Source organism: Centropristis striata, chromosome 10 (assembly GCF_030273125.1).
Source record: "Centropristis striata isolate RG_2023a ecotype Rhode Island chromosome 10, C.striata_1.0, whole genome shotgun sequence".
In the NCBI taxonomy this organism is placed as follows: Eukaryota; Metazoa; Chordata; class Actinopteri; order Perciformes; family Serranidae; genus Centropristis; species Centropristis striata.
The window spans coordinates 9,699,567-9,715,359 of record NC_081526.1 but is presented as its reverse complement, the minus strand read 5'-3'; the positions used below and the strand labels follow the sequence as shown (position 1 = coordinate 9,715,359).

The following is a 15,793-nucleotide window of genomic DNA, read 5'->3' as shown; positions in this document are numbered from 1 at the left end:
TAAATTAAATAAATGAAGACATGAAATGTTTCATTCTGTGTGTAATGGATCTATATCATGTGTTATTTCCACTTTTTGAATTGAATCACTGACATAAAACAAACTTTCTATGATATTCTAATTTATTGAGATGCATCTGTAAAGTTAAACTGATATAACCCTGAATTACCCAATAACATAGCACTGAAACTTCTCCAGTCAAATGGTACCATTGATCCTTTTTGTAACAAGATGAAGAAAAGCTGACGATTTCTATGGTTTTGCTTGGTATCTGATGAGAATGTGTTTCGGTTTGTATATTAGATATATTTTTATTGTCTCAGGTGTTTTAGATATGCCTTTATTCTAAAGCCACAGGCAACAACCAATCAAAGATAAAGATTTTGTTGTTTCATTTTGTCAATTTGATGCCTGACGAAATGTCCATGTTGGAATGTTTAATTTCTCACAAAAAAGAGTGAATGTTGAGACAGCGTCTCACCACTGTGTTTTGGATTTGAAGCAAAAAGGAAACTTCACACTGTAACTTAATTCTGCTGGTACGTCCACTGAGGAAAATGTCTCCCTTAAGAGTTATACGTTTATGAAAGCAGCAGATACATTTTTGCAATATTTTTTTAGATTTTTGCTTCGAAACAGTTCCAAAAGACTCACAGACTCACATGCACGTGCAGCCCGACCAGCAACAAAAACAAAGCTTAGGCTTACAACACACACAGAGGGAGTGTGACTTCATTCTCTGCCCAGGACTCAATCAATCGCATAAACAGCTTCATCAGCTCATTTCACTGCTGCTCGTTTGTAAAAATAAACAGCTGATAAAAGTTGTAAGCGAATTTAATAATGGAAAATGCTTGCTGGCTTAATTTTATCTAAAATAACACATTTTGTGGCTCTGGTTAATTTCTTTCCACAGCTGATCAGCATGGTGTCTCAGGGTGTATAAAAATACATGAATGTCCTTATAAATGACATTTGAAGTTCAATTTTTTTTCAATTTGTTCTATGTGGATGTCCACAGTGGAATGGATGTGACTAAGAAACAGAGAGACGGTGCTGAGCAGGTGTGGATGTGTCTCTGAATCACCGTGTCAAACATGACTCCCAGTCATTTAACACTCCCGACTGACAGAGCAGACAGAAACAGCTCAGCTGCTACGATTTCAGCAAAACGAGACGCAATGGAAAATAAAGTCTCATTGTGGATGTGACATTGGTCATCCTGATTTTGATGGAATAAAGGATAGCACTGAACAGGCACAAATTTAAACCAATTTCACAAAATGTATTTTGGACGTCATTATGATGGACTGAGACACTGGAAGGAGAATATTTTCCTATGCCAGTAACAAATATGATATTTTAACATGATATGACATTTCAAATTGATTTACTCTTTTTCTGCCTATTTGAATTCAGTTTAGTCAGCTCCATGCTGTGGTTTAACTTAAAGATGCAGATCAACAAACTACAAAGACATATTTTTCACATGTGCAAATGCATAAACTCTTTTCCACCTTCAGGCTAATGACGTGAAGGTTGAGAGAAATATAGTCTGTGATTTTAGGTCAGCATTGTTTTTTCTACTGGACATGTTATAATGCACTGCAGAGATGTGATTTTTGAGTTTACAGTGGCTGTAACTCTTAACTGTGACTCTGGATCTTTCTCACTAAAGTCTTAACCCTTTGGCCCACTTTATTTACCCTTTCAGACCCTTCGGGGGTGAAAATGACCACTTCCAAAAAACGCAATAAAAACTTTACAGATCAATATTTTTTTCTGCATAAACCGCTTAAACAACTTCCGCTCTGCTCAAAACTACCAAATGTTCAAACATGTTTGGCATTTTAACCCTTTAAATGCCAGTTTGATTGCACAATGTCACGGATGTTTTTTATGAAAACTGACACTACACAACTAGTAAAAACTAAAAATGCATCTAAATCCATTTTTTTCTTAATCTTTGACATATCCAAGGCTGTAACAAAAACCAATGCCCCAGCCAAAAATTATTCATTATATGGAAAATAACTTGGTTGTTTTTGTTTGGTAGTTTTGAACAGGGTGGAAGTTGTTTAGAAGGTTTATGCAGAAAAAAGTAGAAAAAAATTTTGATCTGTGAAGTATTATAGCATTTTCTGAAAGTGGAAATTTTCAGCTTTAAGGGTCTGAAAGGGCAGTAGATTTGTATACAGTGTATTATTGACAAATTAGAAAAAATGAAATTTGTATTTCAAAATATAGCAAAAAAAAAAACCTTCATCCAAAAATCATGTAATTTGCAGAATCACAGCAAAAACAATGGCCAAGTGAAAAATGATATATATATGATATAAATCCTATAAAAGCAGTTACGACGAGGAGCAGAAGCAAAAATCGAGCTGATAATAAAATTCTGCAGGGCCAGTTGCAGCGTACATGTTTAATTTTCCAGGTTAGAAGTTCAGATTCTGGCCTTTTTGATGATGTAACGACTCTGTGAGCAGAGATAAGAGAATAAAACAAATGTTTTGATATAATCTTCCTGTTCTCTCCGCGCACATATCCGCTGTGCACTTGGAGGGACTCCGGCCCTGGATGTGGCACTTGGATGCTGAACCACAAGAGGATCTACTATGTGGCCTCGTTTTTTCCAACCCCCCTCCGCCCAATCCTCAGACACCAGAGGGCACGCTGCGTCCCTGCCACTTCCTGTTCATCAGCCTTCTCCACTGACTGCCCACCAGGCTCCTTCTATGGACTGATGACACACCGATCCCACCCACCCACTCTCTCTGCTCAGCACCCAACAGATACGCCTCCAGCCTGAACGTGCATGCAAAACACATACAACTAAAAGCATCTATGAAACAGTTTTGCTCACAGCATGTGATGTGCTTATAAAACTGTCCTCCTAACGTGTAATTTGTCACGCCAAATCCAAAATGACGTGACTGTACCAGAGCCGTCTTGACCCTTTAAACAAAAATCACAACTCTGTTGTTTTAACCGCAGCGCCCATCGGAAGCGGGAAACAAAGAGAAGAGCAGATTGATGATCAGGCCGTCTAAGCTTCGGTCAGCGTGTCCGTGTGTGCTGAGCTCGGCTCATGTCTGCTCTGTTAAACAAACAGCACGCGGCTGCTCGCTCACACTGGTTGTAGCAGTCAGCAGCAAAAGAAAACAAATGTTTAAGCTGCATGCATGAGAGGAACCCATAGACACCGAAAGATCTGTAACTCAACTTTAGAGCAACATTTTTAAAACCAATGACTTGTGAATTGAAAATATATGATACTTTGCCTCAAGCACAAAGATTTAAAAGTAAGTTATCGAACCAATCCAACAGCAACATCCAATCAAGCAGCAGGAGAGAACCGTATGGAACTAGTAATAAAAAAATGTTAATTAATTCATGCATAATATGCATTATGACTTTATTATGACTTTAGGACTAAAAAAGTTTAGGACTTGGAACTTTTCAGTCTTGACTTTGGGCTATTATCATTATTTAATCACTGACTTTATTGTATTTATGTCCTATAATTTTGCCCCATTTTATTTCATGTTAGTTTTTGTCTTATTATATATTTGAGCTATTTTTTTTTTTACTTACTTAGCTTTTTGGCCCTTATTGTACATACATACATTGCATTAATAATTTATTTTTATGCATTTTTTTATTTTTATATTTTTTTCATTTTATATTTATTTTATTCTTTATCTATTCTAAGCTATAGTCTTGTATGCGTTGGTCTCTTATTGTTATTTTTTTTCAGTTTTTTGTCTTTTATGATTTTTATTGTTTTCATCTTATTTCCTGCTTGTCATCTGTGAAGCAGGTTTTAACTGCACTAACCTGTATAAAAGTTGCTGCACCAAAAAAGTTTGATTTATTGACTGATTGATTGATAGACTAGCTTGTCTTGACTTGAGTGCAAAGACTTGAGACTTACCTGTGACTTTAAGATTTTAGGAGAAAGACCGAAAACTGCAGAATGATATACACTGAATAATTGACGGATAATGGACAGTCATGAATAAATAATACTATCCGTTTGGTTCATTAGGACAAATCTGTGCTTACTCTGGCACAGTTCTGTAAGAGAGCTCGGCCACAGGAGGACAGATGTGTGTGGAGGAGGAGGAGGAGGAGGAGGTGTGTAACTTCAGGGCTTCGTCCTCAGCTTGAAACAGGGGAGGTGCTAACTCCCCTAAACATCTTTGCCGTCTCCCCACATCAGCCCACATCAAAAAATCCAGTATCTCTCTGTTCTCCCTTTAAGCAATAAAACAGTGATCTCATGCAGCTCAAACTTCATGCACTGCTTTAATAAAAACTTTTATTCCAGCAGTTAGGGGGACACCGGGGGAAATTGGAGGCAGTTTGTCCCACTGTGCATCAGAATTGGCAGATAAAGTCTGAAGTCTGATGCCACCAGTAACAAGATACTACACATAAGCAATTGTTCTGCATTGCGGCAATACTTGGAGGAATAAATGAGCGCCAGTGACAGGCAAAATAATTAGGTGAAGCTGTTGTACTAACAACAAATTGTAAAATACTGGGAGCTAGTGTAATGATTATGTGTCAACAAGCTGATTATGTGAATGTTAACTCGATAGCCCTTCAGTCACAGCTTGGCCGACTTGCAAGGCAAAGCCAGCTCAGCAGATCCAACAACAGAAGATCCATGTATTGATGCTGATGCTGTAAATAGTTGTCATGGTTTTTGGCCAAGCACATCTGGAAACAGTGCACAGGGCAAACAGTAATTTGGAGAGCTGCAGGAGTGATGGAGCTGATGCAAACATATGTTTTAAGACTGTTTGGAATAATGATTTCTGGAGGGGTTTCCATCAAAAAGTTGAATTAACTTGTTAAAACAATTCTTAAAATGACATTGACTCCTTCTCCATCCTTAAAAAATGAGGCAATGTTAACAAAAAATTAACAATTATTTGTGCATCTGCCCAGGGGCGCAGATGGGATTTTTGAACTGGGGGGGATGAAGCTGTCAGCAAATGATTTCAACTCAATTAGTTATTTTTCCACTCCATGCCTTAACCCAAATATTTTTTATTTAAACATTTTTAAATAAACTGTCGTGTAAACAACAACCAATATATTAACAAAAAATAAATGGAAGTTTGTACATGAAATTCCCAGTGCAGCCAAACAAATTTTGCTGACTTGAAACTGACTCAATGATGACCAAAAAAACATCTCTCCTGCTTTCATTACCCTGAACATATTGCTGTACAGTCCGTCAAGCCTTTAGCTTTTCCCACAAGATTTTCTGAGACTGATGGGGGGACCCAAACAAAGAAGGGGGGTCCGGGGGCATGCTCCCCTGGAGAACATTTTTGCCTTAAAAGCCTAAATTCTGTGCCTCTCGCACATTCTAATGCCACTATTCCATCTAAATCATTGCATATTTTAGAGAATTGTTGTAAAGGAGAATAAGGATTCCTCTATGTTTTATTTAAGGCATCTTATTTTCGAGTCTGTGGTGGACTCTGCTAACACATCCATGTGCTCTTATTTTGAAAGCTACATGTGTCCATATGTGCGGGTCTAACACATTCTTGACGTAACGCCTTATGGTGTGTTTTATTTACACTCAAAGTCAGAACTTGAAAGTCAGAACTTGGAGCTCGGAACAACCTCAAAAAATTCTGACATTCGTGTAGACCTTAAACACACCATTAACTGCCGGACTCTCTGTGAGTGCTGCAATGTAAATAGTCTAACTAACCGAACATTAATCCTCTGTTCTACCAGCGATGTTTGTTGCCGAAAGTGGGGGGGACGGATCGGGATTACTATGAATCTGGGAGGGACATATCCCCCTGTCCCTAGTGCCATCTGCGCACATGCATCCGCCCTGTAACTGGGTCCCGCTCTACAATTTAATGGGTTCCTTCACAGCCCATGATACATTCCTCCACAAAGTTTCTTGAAAATCTGGCCAGTAGTTTTTCTGTAATCCTGCTGACAAACTAACCAACCAACCAACCCAAACAGAAACATAAGTCAGAAAAAACTGCAGCTACATTAGTGAAAATTTGTGATTCAAAGAGGGCTTTTTGCTTCTTCAAGGTTTTACAGATAAAACTGCAACAACATCAGATACTTTCAAAAGAAAAGGATTCCCATCATAAGCCCAAACTCCATCCTAACACAGTCAGTAACTTCACTCTGTCATCACATCACAAAACAACCAGGACGAGAGCGATCAGAAGCCAAACACACCTTACTGAAGAGGTCGTCTGAGGGCAGAGGTGAACTGTGCAGCTTAGTAATACTTTCACGTGTTCCTCAGCGTGCTCACATCCAGACAGGGTTAAGTATCCGGTCACACTGCTGCTGGCCGGTGCACTGACACAGACACACAGCACATAATCTAGCAGCCCCTTATGCCCTTCGGTCCCAGAGGAAATGGGCTGTCTCTCGCAGTAAACCAGCCCATTGCAGCGGCTCCAGCAGAGGGGGAGCTGGGAGAGGAGAGGGGCGTCTACACAGCATGACTCCCAACAGCCAACATGCAGGAGATGGAGGGACGAGTGGCTCACAGTCATAAAATACTGTTTCTCTTTAGTGTCTTGTCACAGTCAGCCTGTACTCCTATAAATTCCATGTGTGTCCTGATACAGTGAGGTGAATATAATGTTATCCCAAGTAATAAAAAACCAGGATAAAACACTTAATTTAACTACACTTCATGTACTTCCATGTGCACTTGATTGGGCTATTTTTTTTATCAAAATCCAATAGATTTATCTGTCAGTCGATTTTATCAGCTGATATTGCCCAGTTACAGACATATAAATGTCCAATATGGCCCAATATGAAAACCTTTTCTACAGAACATATAATAAAACAGAAAAACAATGTTTCGGGTGATTTAGGAAAGGTGTCATATGTCTATTTATTTAATTTTTATACTTTATTTAAATGATTAGCAGTTGACTGATACTGAATATATATTACTGATGTTTGTTTATTTATTTGTTTATTTATTTATTTACTTACTTATCTATTTAATTATTATTTGTAGACATGGATAGGAATATACTTTAAGTACAGCATTAGTAAAAATAAGAATAAATTTGTATATTTACGTAAATCTTAATCAAAATAGTTTAGTCAAATACACTTAATTGTATTTTTGTATTTTTTTGGGAAGCACTTATGATAACCTGTTACTACACATACTTAGCATATTGTTTGTACATCAGAAATAGCACAGTACATCAATCATGACTTAAATTAGTTAATATTTAAATAAAGTCTCCATTACTGTGATTTTCTTTAACCTGGGACTACTTCAGTGTCCTTTTTCCTTTTACCTGTGATGTTATCTGATAGTTGGTCTGTGTTACGCTTGTGTTCAGTTACTGAATAAGTGCTTAAAATAAAGACACCAGAAAACAAACAGATCCAGAAGGAATCGGTTTCTCCTCAGCACTGCACTCCCATCTAGTGGTCAAATAGCGTACATTTGTGCACTCTGATAAAATCAGATGATAAAATGCTTACACACAAATTTGGGAGCTGATGGTTAGAGTATAATAGGTGGACAGGTCACATAATTCCTGCAGGGGGTCCAACAGTAAACTTCCAATCCAACCTTACACATACGTAAGGCACTCTGTCAATACGGCACCTACACTTTTTTGGTTTCTGCTCTGCTCAATTTGTCACCATTTTTCACATTTTAATCCAAACGAGAACAAATCCAGACAGGCGGCTGTTCCATGACTCATAGCAGCCAGCTCAGTGGGTCAGAAGTGAAAGCATGACTGGGCAAGAGTACATGTTTCCTTTAATACGCCCACTCTGCTGTTTAAGAATCTTCATTATGTGTGCAATCAATGACTTTAACAATAGGGGTATAAGAAAATATTGATACTTGAGTATCGTCATATTAAGTGTATCGATCCTCAAAAACAATGCATGGATTTTAAGTTAATAGTTTACATGCAAAGATTCGTAGCAGACAGAAATCACTGCTGGATGTTATAAGGACTTGAATAATTGCAAATGCAGACCCCACTGTTCTGATGGCATAACTACCAAACTTTTTTACTCAGACAGATCAGTTCATTAGAATATGTTGGCATAGAATCACTTACTTTACCTGGTAAAATATTGCAATTTTTAAATTTTCTACAATAAAAAGTGACTTTTTTTACTTTGTTCTACAGGACTGTGCATGCACAATAATCTGTTGATACTATTCTTATTGTGACAAAGGGGTTACGATATTTTTTATATTTTTTATATAGTGTATATAGTACACCTCAAAACTTAAAAAAAATAAATAAATAAATAAAAACCTTTATCGCAGGTTGTGTATAAGCCAAACGACCGCTGTTTTAGACACATTAGTAACATTGTGATAAAAAAAAACTACTTGTTTTGGTTAGGGGAAAAAACAGGGTTTAAAATAACTACTTGCATAGAGAAATACCTGACACAGTTACATCGATGACAGAACATTAATAAAGACGGCCTCATAATCAGGCTGAATTTTGTTCTCATCTCATTATTTGAATTGCCAAAAAAGGGGTAGTAAGCAGATATTCAGCAGTCTGGGGCCAGGCTAGTTTCATTCAAAGTTAAGTGCATACTTGTCATTTTTGTTTTTAGAATTGTGTAAAATGTATGTAGTGTCTCTGTGTTTAGTCCTATGACTAAAAGATTGAAGAACAAAAGAAAAACAACAAAAAGACATGCTTGGCTTGGTTTGCCTGCAGCCCTTTCAGATCTCTTGATACAAACACCTACCTTGAGTTAATCTCAGAGATGTGTCACATGTTGTCTGTGCAGATGAAGCAGATAGAGGAACTCACCTCCCACAGAGACCTGAACTCCCTCTGCTCAATGCGAAGGAGCTCGCTGAATTCCCGTGTGACGATGGTGGCGTGCCGCGGGGTGTTATCCAGGATCGACTCCCCGAATGCCGTGCCAGTGCCCAGCGTGCATATAATAACAGCATCCTGTAACAGAAACAGAAATGGTGCTCCACATTGATTATTCCTGCATAACGATAAAACAGCAACCCAGCTAGACAAAAAAGCAGTAAAATGCTAATGAAATATTGTTATTCTGCTGGAAAAAAGGGGCTTTTGTGTGAAGCACTTGAGTAGCAACGATCAGATCACTTTCAAGGCTACAGGCAATCACCTGAACACTTGTAGATTTACACACTCCATTCTGCAAAGAAATTACTCCAATCAGCACCCTGACAAACTGACTGACGGAGCTGCAGTATTAAAAACTAATCAGTAATGTCCCCTAATGTAAGAAGCAAAATGCTCATATCAGCCCACACTCCAAGTAAGCTTGAGGTTGGTTATTAATTATTTGGCATGCATTATGACTTTCAAGTGCATGCTGACTGGCAAAATCATTCAAATATGCACAGAAACATTGTCAAATTAAGCAGACAATGCATATTTAGTAAATTAGAACATTAAAATTACAAATGATTATACCATCCATTAGAGGTGAGGGGAAAAATGCTGATACAGCATAGTATCACTCACTTTTAGGGATATACTAGAGATACTGGTATCATATGAAACTAGAAGATCTAAGGAATCTAGGATATCGTGTCAGGAATTTGTTTAAATAATGCTGCAAAGTTAGGCTTTTTTTTATGTTTCATTCAAAAAAATTCAGAGCAGAGAAGCTTAAAGTTAAGGAAAGTTTGAGAAAATGCTGCAGTTGTTGTCGTCCAACATGTTTGATATCAGTTCAGTTCAGTTTGACTGAATTCTTTGTTGGTCAGTCTGTGGGTTTGACTCTCATTGTGGAGAAATAAAAAGACTGAAGTGAGATGAATAGACTGAGAATTTTCTCTGATTTGACAAAAAAAAATCTTGATTTAATTTTAAATTTGTGGACACAAAATGCAATCAATCAGTTAAATTGCAATAATTACCATCCGCAAAATGCTTAAAATTGAAAAAATATCGTATTCTGACTCAAGTAACGGGATAAAATGGTATGGTGGGGCCTCCATACCTGATAACATGCTGTCTCTGAAACTTTGACGTCCAGAGACCCAGAGAGGACGGCATACCAGCTGGTGCCTATGTCTCCTTGGCGATACACTAAAAGACAAAAAAAGCAATTATGTTTTTAAAAAAAGAAACATCCTTCTATTTTGGTGCTAGATATACGATCTGACTATTTCAAAGCCCGTATTTTGACCTACAGGTGATTCCTTTCTCCAGGCATTCGTAGAATCCACACAGGCAAATCTGCTGCAGCAAACTGGGGTGGAATCTCTCAAAGGCCTTCACATTTTTCAGACGTGACAGGATTATGTCGACATCTTCCCCAGAGCGCTCTGCTGGTCTGGAAAAATGACAAAGAAAAGGGTGAATGTAAAGGTAACTGAGAAAATAAATGTACGTGATATCTAGGCTGCAGAGCTTGAGTCAGCGTAAAAGAGCATCTTGGCCTGGATTCTGACTGAAGCTCTGCAGGATGGATGTGACACCAACTTTATCCCTGAGGAACACCTGTCCTCTGCTTTCACGCTGCTGCTCTCATGTCTTAGCTTCAACTCACAGTTGTACAACAGCAGTGGCCTGGACCGGAGGTCAGAATCCACAGCTGTACTGATGTAATATTCATGAAGGTAGACAGTAAACATGTGCAGACAGGGACAATGGTAACAGTGTTTTTATCATTTTTATTAGCTTGTCACTTCTTGTGCAGCATTGCAGTTATTACTTCCATCAATCACCATCCTCATCATTTATTAATACCTGAGAGATCACTGAGGGGTGAGCCTCATTTACAGTTACATTGAGTGATTATTATTATTATTATTATTATTATTATATTTTCTCCAATGTGCAATATCTGAAAAATGCAAAGTACTTTCAGGAAAACATACAAACACAAAATATATATATTAATAATAAATGCCAAAAAGCAGATAGAATGTGTATAGAATGTATGTATAGGCCTATGTCTTATTTTTCATATTCTTTATTCTGTTTTTTTATCTATATGTCTGTATCTTGAGCTGCTGTGATAACTAAATTTCCCCACTGCAGGATAAATGAAGTCATATCTTATTTCTTATCTTATCTAATTAAAAATAAAAATAAAAAAGTGAGAAACAAAGATATTTGAGAGGCAATAAAGTTATAAATATAATGTTTAGAAAAGTAATCTTTTCAAATAGAGAAAATTGTTTGACAGATAAATTAGTATAAACTACAATTTTGCAAGTGGGTAGGATAACTTGATAGATATTAATTAAAATACAAAATAAAAGTCTTAGGTATACAGATTAAAGAAGACAGGAGAGTAAAGCCAGAGGGGAGTATGGATATACAATTTATTTACAATTTTGTATTTACGTTTTTAGTTTCTTTCTGTGGTCTTCAGTGAGCATAAATGGAAACATGAATGTGGACTGTTAAATGTATGATGGACTTGTGAATACTTTCTTAATAAAAAAAGTAATCGAAAAGAAAAAGTTTCTTGCAGAAATGTTAAAGGAATGATGTAAGTTATTTGACTGCTAGCAAATCAGAATTCACCATAATCTGTGAGCCAGTAATGCTGCCGCTCCAAAATGGGAAATTATGTCACAAAATGCATCAAATTGGAAAGACTCCCTGTGATAGATGCAAGCAAGCTTGTGCAACTCTATTACACATGTTTTGGACATGTCCAAAACTACATCACTTCTGGCAGTCAATTTTCAATACTCTCTCTAAAATATTACTGGAGCAGAGAGATCCATCTCCTCTCACTGCTTTATTTGATGTCACTCCACAGGCTGTGAATTTAAGTAATTGTAAGTCCAATGTGGTGGCCATTCATACACAACTGGCCAGACATTTGATCCTGTTCAGATGGAAAGACCCTCTTCTCCTTTCATATTCCCACTGGATTAGAGAGACTATGCAACATCTGAAGCTAGAAAAAAGGTTTTGAATTTCTGTTTTGAAATTCTATGCCACCTGGCAGCCTTTATTGGCCTTTGTGGATCAAATGGAAGTAGAAAATGTAATGCTGTAATATATGTGAACCCCTTACTTGTATGGTCACAAAGATGTTTTTTGTCTGCTATATTTGTTTATGTGACTCACCTTACCAACAAGTACATAAAATGACTATCTTTGATTTAGCAGCACAGGTCTGGTTGGGGTGATGTTTGTATTTTGTATTTTGCATATAGTGAAAATCTCAAATAAAAAGAGCTTGTTCAAAAAAATTGCCAAAGACTAACAGGCCCCTTCACCTTCTGCTTTAGTATACATGGTCACATTGGAACATCACAAAGAGCTTTGCAAACATTTTTTACTGTAATCTGGAAAACTGACTGGTTTGGCTCTTGCTCACTGACCATTTATTTCAGGTGTTCCATGCAAAAAAAAGACATGTTTATTTCCTTGCTTAAAAGAATACATTTCATCCCCTTGAGCTCAAATGTCATCAAACATGCCGATGACAGTGTCACAGATGTGTCTGTGTGTGTTTGATCCCTCTCGCTCCTGTGCTGCCTGTATCACACTGCCCAAAATTTGTTAAACTGAATGTGGAGCCTCTGATGTAACATGTGGGTGGATGGGCTGAAGCTTACATCACCTTTGAATCCATAACCATCCTTTAAAGACATGAAACCAAAACAGTATCAATAATTCAGAAAGGGAAACAAGTGGTCTCTTCATCACTGCAACAATCCTCTGACTTAATGTAGCTTTAAAGATGATTCATTGTATGTTGATATATATGCTGTCACAGTACAATAAAAGTGTTATCACCAAGCTTCCTTGTGTATTCCCTGGCAACCTTTCAACTCACCACAATCACATTAAAGTATCTCCTTGCCATGCCTATTCTGATTGGACTGAATAATAACACCTGAGAGACCATTCCCATTCCATTCAGTGAGGAGGTCTACCCTGCATCATTTCAGCACTGCGTACTTTATCAAAAACACGACACAGCGAGGACAACAAGCAGCAGAGAGATGTGTGGGAGCCTCAGCTTCAAAGCCAAGGTGTCTATTTGGAAACCATCCAAGTCGACAACAAAAAAGCTTTCAAAAAGGTGCTGATTCTGAGTCCAAGTGAGGATAGAATGTTTTCATCACGAGGCAGCTTGTTGCAGTATGAACACGACAAACAGTGACGAGCTTAATGTAGCAACTGTTCCTTATTTACAGTCCATTTACAGAGCGTGAGACTTCAAAGTGTACAGAGGGAGAGCCCCAAAGCTGTGTGACAGTATAAACAGTTTAAGTGAAAACTGTGTTCTTGTGCATTTTGTATCAAATGTAGCATACATTTCTATGTTTTCATAAGGACTGAGGATGCACATGGACACATTTTGCATTTCAAAAGTAGCAACAGAACAATAAAGTGAAGCTTACATGCTACAGGTATTGGAAAAGGTGAGTCATACTGCAACCGTTTGATTTAAGCGACACAGGTGGCTCCTCGGGGCTAACCGGAGGATATTACTGTGTAAACACGTCCGACACACTGCGTCACTTCGCTGTTTATAGCTGATGCACTTTGGACCTTTTCTTTGTCACAGCCTCTCTTTCCCGTCACCAACATCCCTGACTCCTAAAGCACTAAAGATCCACCTTACACTATTTTGAGTCTGAGTGTGTGAATTCAGTGTGAAGAATTGTGTGAAATGTACACATTAGGAAGTGCTATAACAAATGAATGAATAAATCCTGTCAGCGGTGATGCAAAAATGATGATTCATAAATATCTAAAAGACAGTTAGATTTTTATAGCTTTCAAAATCAGGTTTTGTTATTAGATGACTTCTTAAAGCAGTCCCTTGCCATGGACTAATTACTGAATGAGCCTACTGGGCCCTGACCATAAAGAGATGTAGAATGACCACGAAGAAACATAAAAAAACTACAAAGAGACACAAAAAGGCCACTAAGAGAACAAAATGGTGCAAAACAGCCACAAAGAGACCCAAAATCATCTATGAAAAGGGGGAAACAACCACAAAGAAACACATGACCACAGAAAAAAATGGACAAACTAAAAATAAACATCTATAAAGGCTGTCTTTCTGCAATGCAGGGGAGGGGGGGCTCCTGCATGTCTGTGCCCAGGGGTCTATTGTCTGATAATCTGCCCATGTCCCATGCAGCTGCTTGGTGGTTTTAATAGCTTCTCTAGCAGGTGTTCATGCAGCAGTTTCACCTGCTGGTCAAGTGTTGTTCAGTGATTTGGGTCAGTATTTAGTCTAAAGCTAAGGCACCACAAAATAGTATTCTTCATTATAATCTCAGAGCAATCTACACGGCATGTTAAGTTAATCTTGTGGTGTATTAAATCAGAAATCTGCAGGGCTGTTATGTTGAATTGCATTAGATTATACATAATGTGCCAAACAATCTGGTGGCTCAGGGTACATGCATTATCCAAACAACAGTATCAGCTTGGCTCACTTTCTGCTTATTACAGAGTATACAAAGGGACTTTTGTTTTTTACATGTCTTTTTGAAACTCTCACTTGCCCTTGTTAATCCATATTGAGCATGTACTGTGCAGTGAAGGAAGTACCTAAATCCTTTACTTAAGTAAAAGGAGAGATACCACAGTCAAAAAATACTCAGTTACAAGTAAAAGCCTTTAATTCAAAAGTGCAGAGGCATTATCAGCAAAATGTACTTACTATTTAAAGTACAGAATAGTAAAAGTAGTCAGTGTGCAGAACGGCACAGTGTTATGTTATAATAAAGTATAAAATGATTCTGTTTTCATCACTAGCAAATACATGTAAGAATGAAAATTTAGTGGCACAGAAGTACAATATTTGCCTCTGAAAGGTGGTGGAGAAGAAGTAGAAAGAAGCTTTGAATGGAAATACTCTAGTGAATGTCAACATTGTACTTAAATACATTTAATCTACCACTGTTACTGTGTGCAAACAGTTTAAGGCATGAACCATCACGTCCTACACAGTGATAATTATCACAGTAATTGAGTACCTGAAACAGCTGGTCAGTTGTGGAAAAAAACAGCAGATCAGATTCATGTCTAAACTTAGTAGCCTTGTTTGTTAGGTTATTGTTCTTAGCTTTGTCCTAATATAGTTTGTCCAGAACTACAGTTGCACGTAGTAAAAGCTGAGCCTTTAGTCCTGATATGAAGGCTTATTGGAGCCTATGCTGCACATGGCGCTATAAAGGATGCCCTAATTCAAGCGCTGAAGCATTAAGTCTCAGTTCCGTTGGGAAATCAGAACTATAAAGCAGAGAATGTTTTAATTTAGCTAATGAAACACAACGCCTCAGCTCTAGTGGAGAAAAAAATCGCGTTAATATTCCGTCGTCGCACGCATAGTCGCCTATATTGACTTGCAAGGACATTATATGATAAATACCTCTTATCCAGGCAAATAATCCACTCGGCAGATTCCGACGAGTGTGAAGAAGTGTGCGCTGCTACCATCTTGAGATCCTGCTGCTGCTGCTGCTGCTGCGGAGGTGGAGAGGGCTGGACCAGCACTTCATCTGCCTTCACTCATTCACTGACAGTCGATATACCTCCAGCCCTGCTGCTGCTGCTGCTGCTGCTGAGGCTGCTCACCTGACAGGAGCAGCACTGACAGGAAATACATTAGAGGCACTGAATGTGAAGCGTGTAAAAGTAAGGATGCTCAGCTTGTTTTGAGGGGGAATAAAACGTGACTCACTTTGTAGTGCTGAAAAATGCGTTACATGCGTAAAATATATCCAGTTTTTGAACTTATTCAGTTTGTCCTGATCTGCATGTCTGACGAACTTGTG

General features: G+C 38.0%; 1 protein-coding gene across 2 annotated transcripts in view; it reads right to left on the bottom strand.

Annotated features, from left to right (window-relative positions):
* Positions 1-15,469, bottom strand: part of rapgef4a (Rap guanine nucleotide exchange factor 4a) — a 55,592-nt gene extending 40,123 nt beyond the window's left edge. For both annotated transcript variants that reach the window (XM_059342954.1, XM_059342955.1), the window contains exons 1-4: positions 15,388-15,469; positions 10,211-10,353; positions 10,018-10,106; positions 8,841-8,987 (exon numbers count right to left, since the gene is read on the bottom strand). In XM_059342954.1, the coding sequence (XP_059198937.1) occupies positions 8,841-8,987; positions 10,018-10,106; positions 10,211-10,353; positions 15,388-15,455 (447 nt within the window). In that variant the 5' untranslated portion in view covers positions 15,456-15,469. The remainder of the gene's footprint in view (positions 1-8,840; positions 8,988-10,017; positions 10,107-10,210; positions 10,354-15,387) is intronic.
* Between the last annotated feature and the right edge of the window lie 324 nt (positions 15,470-15,793).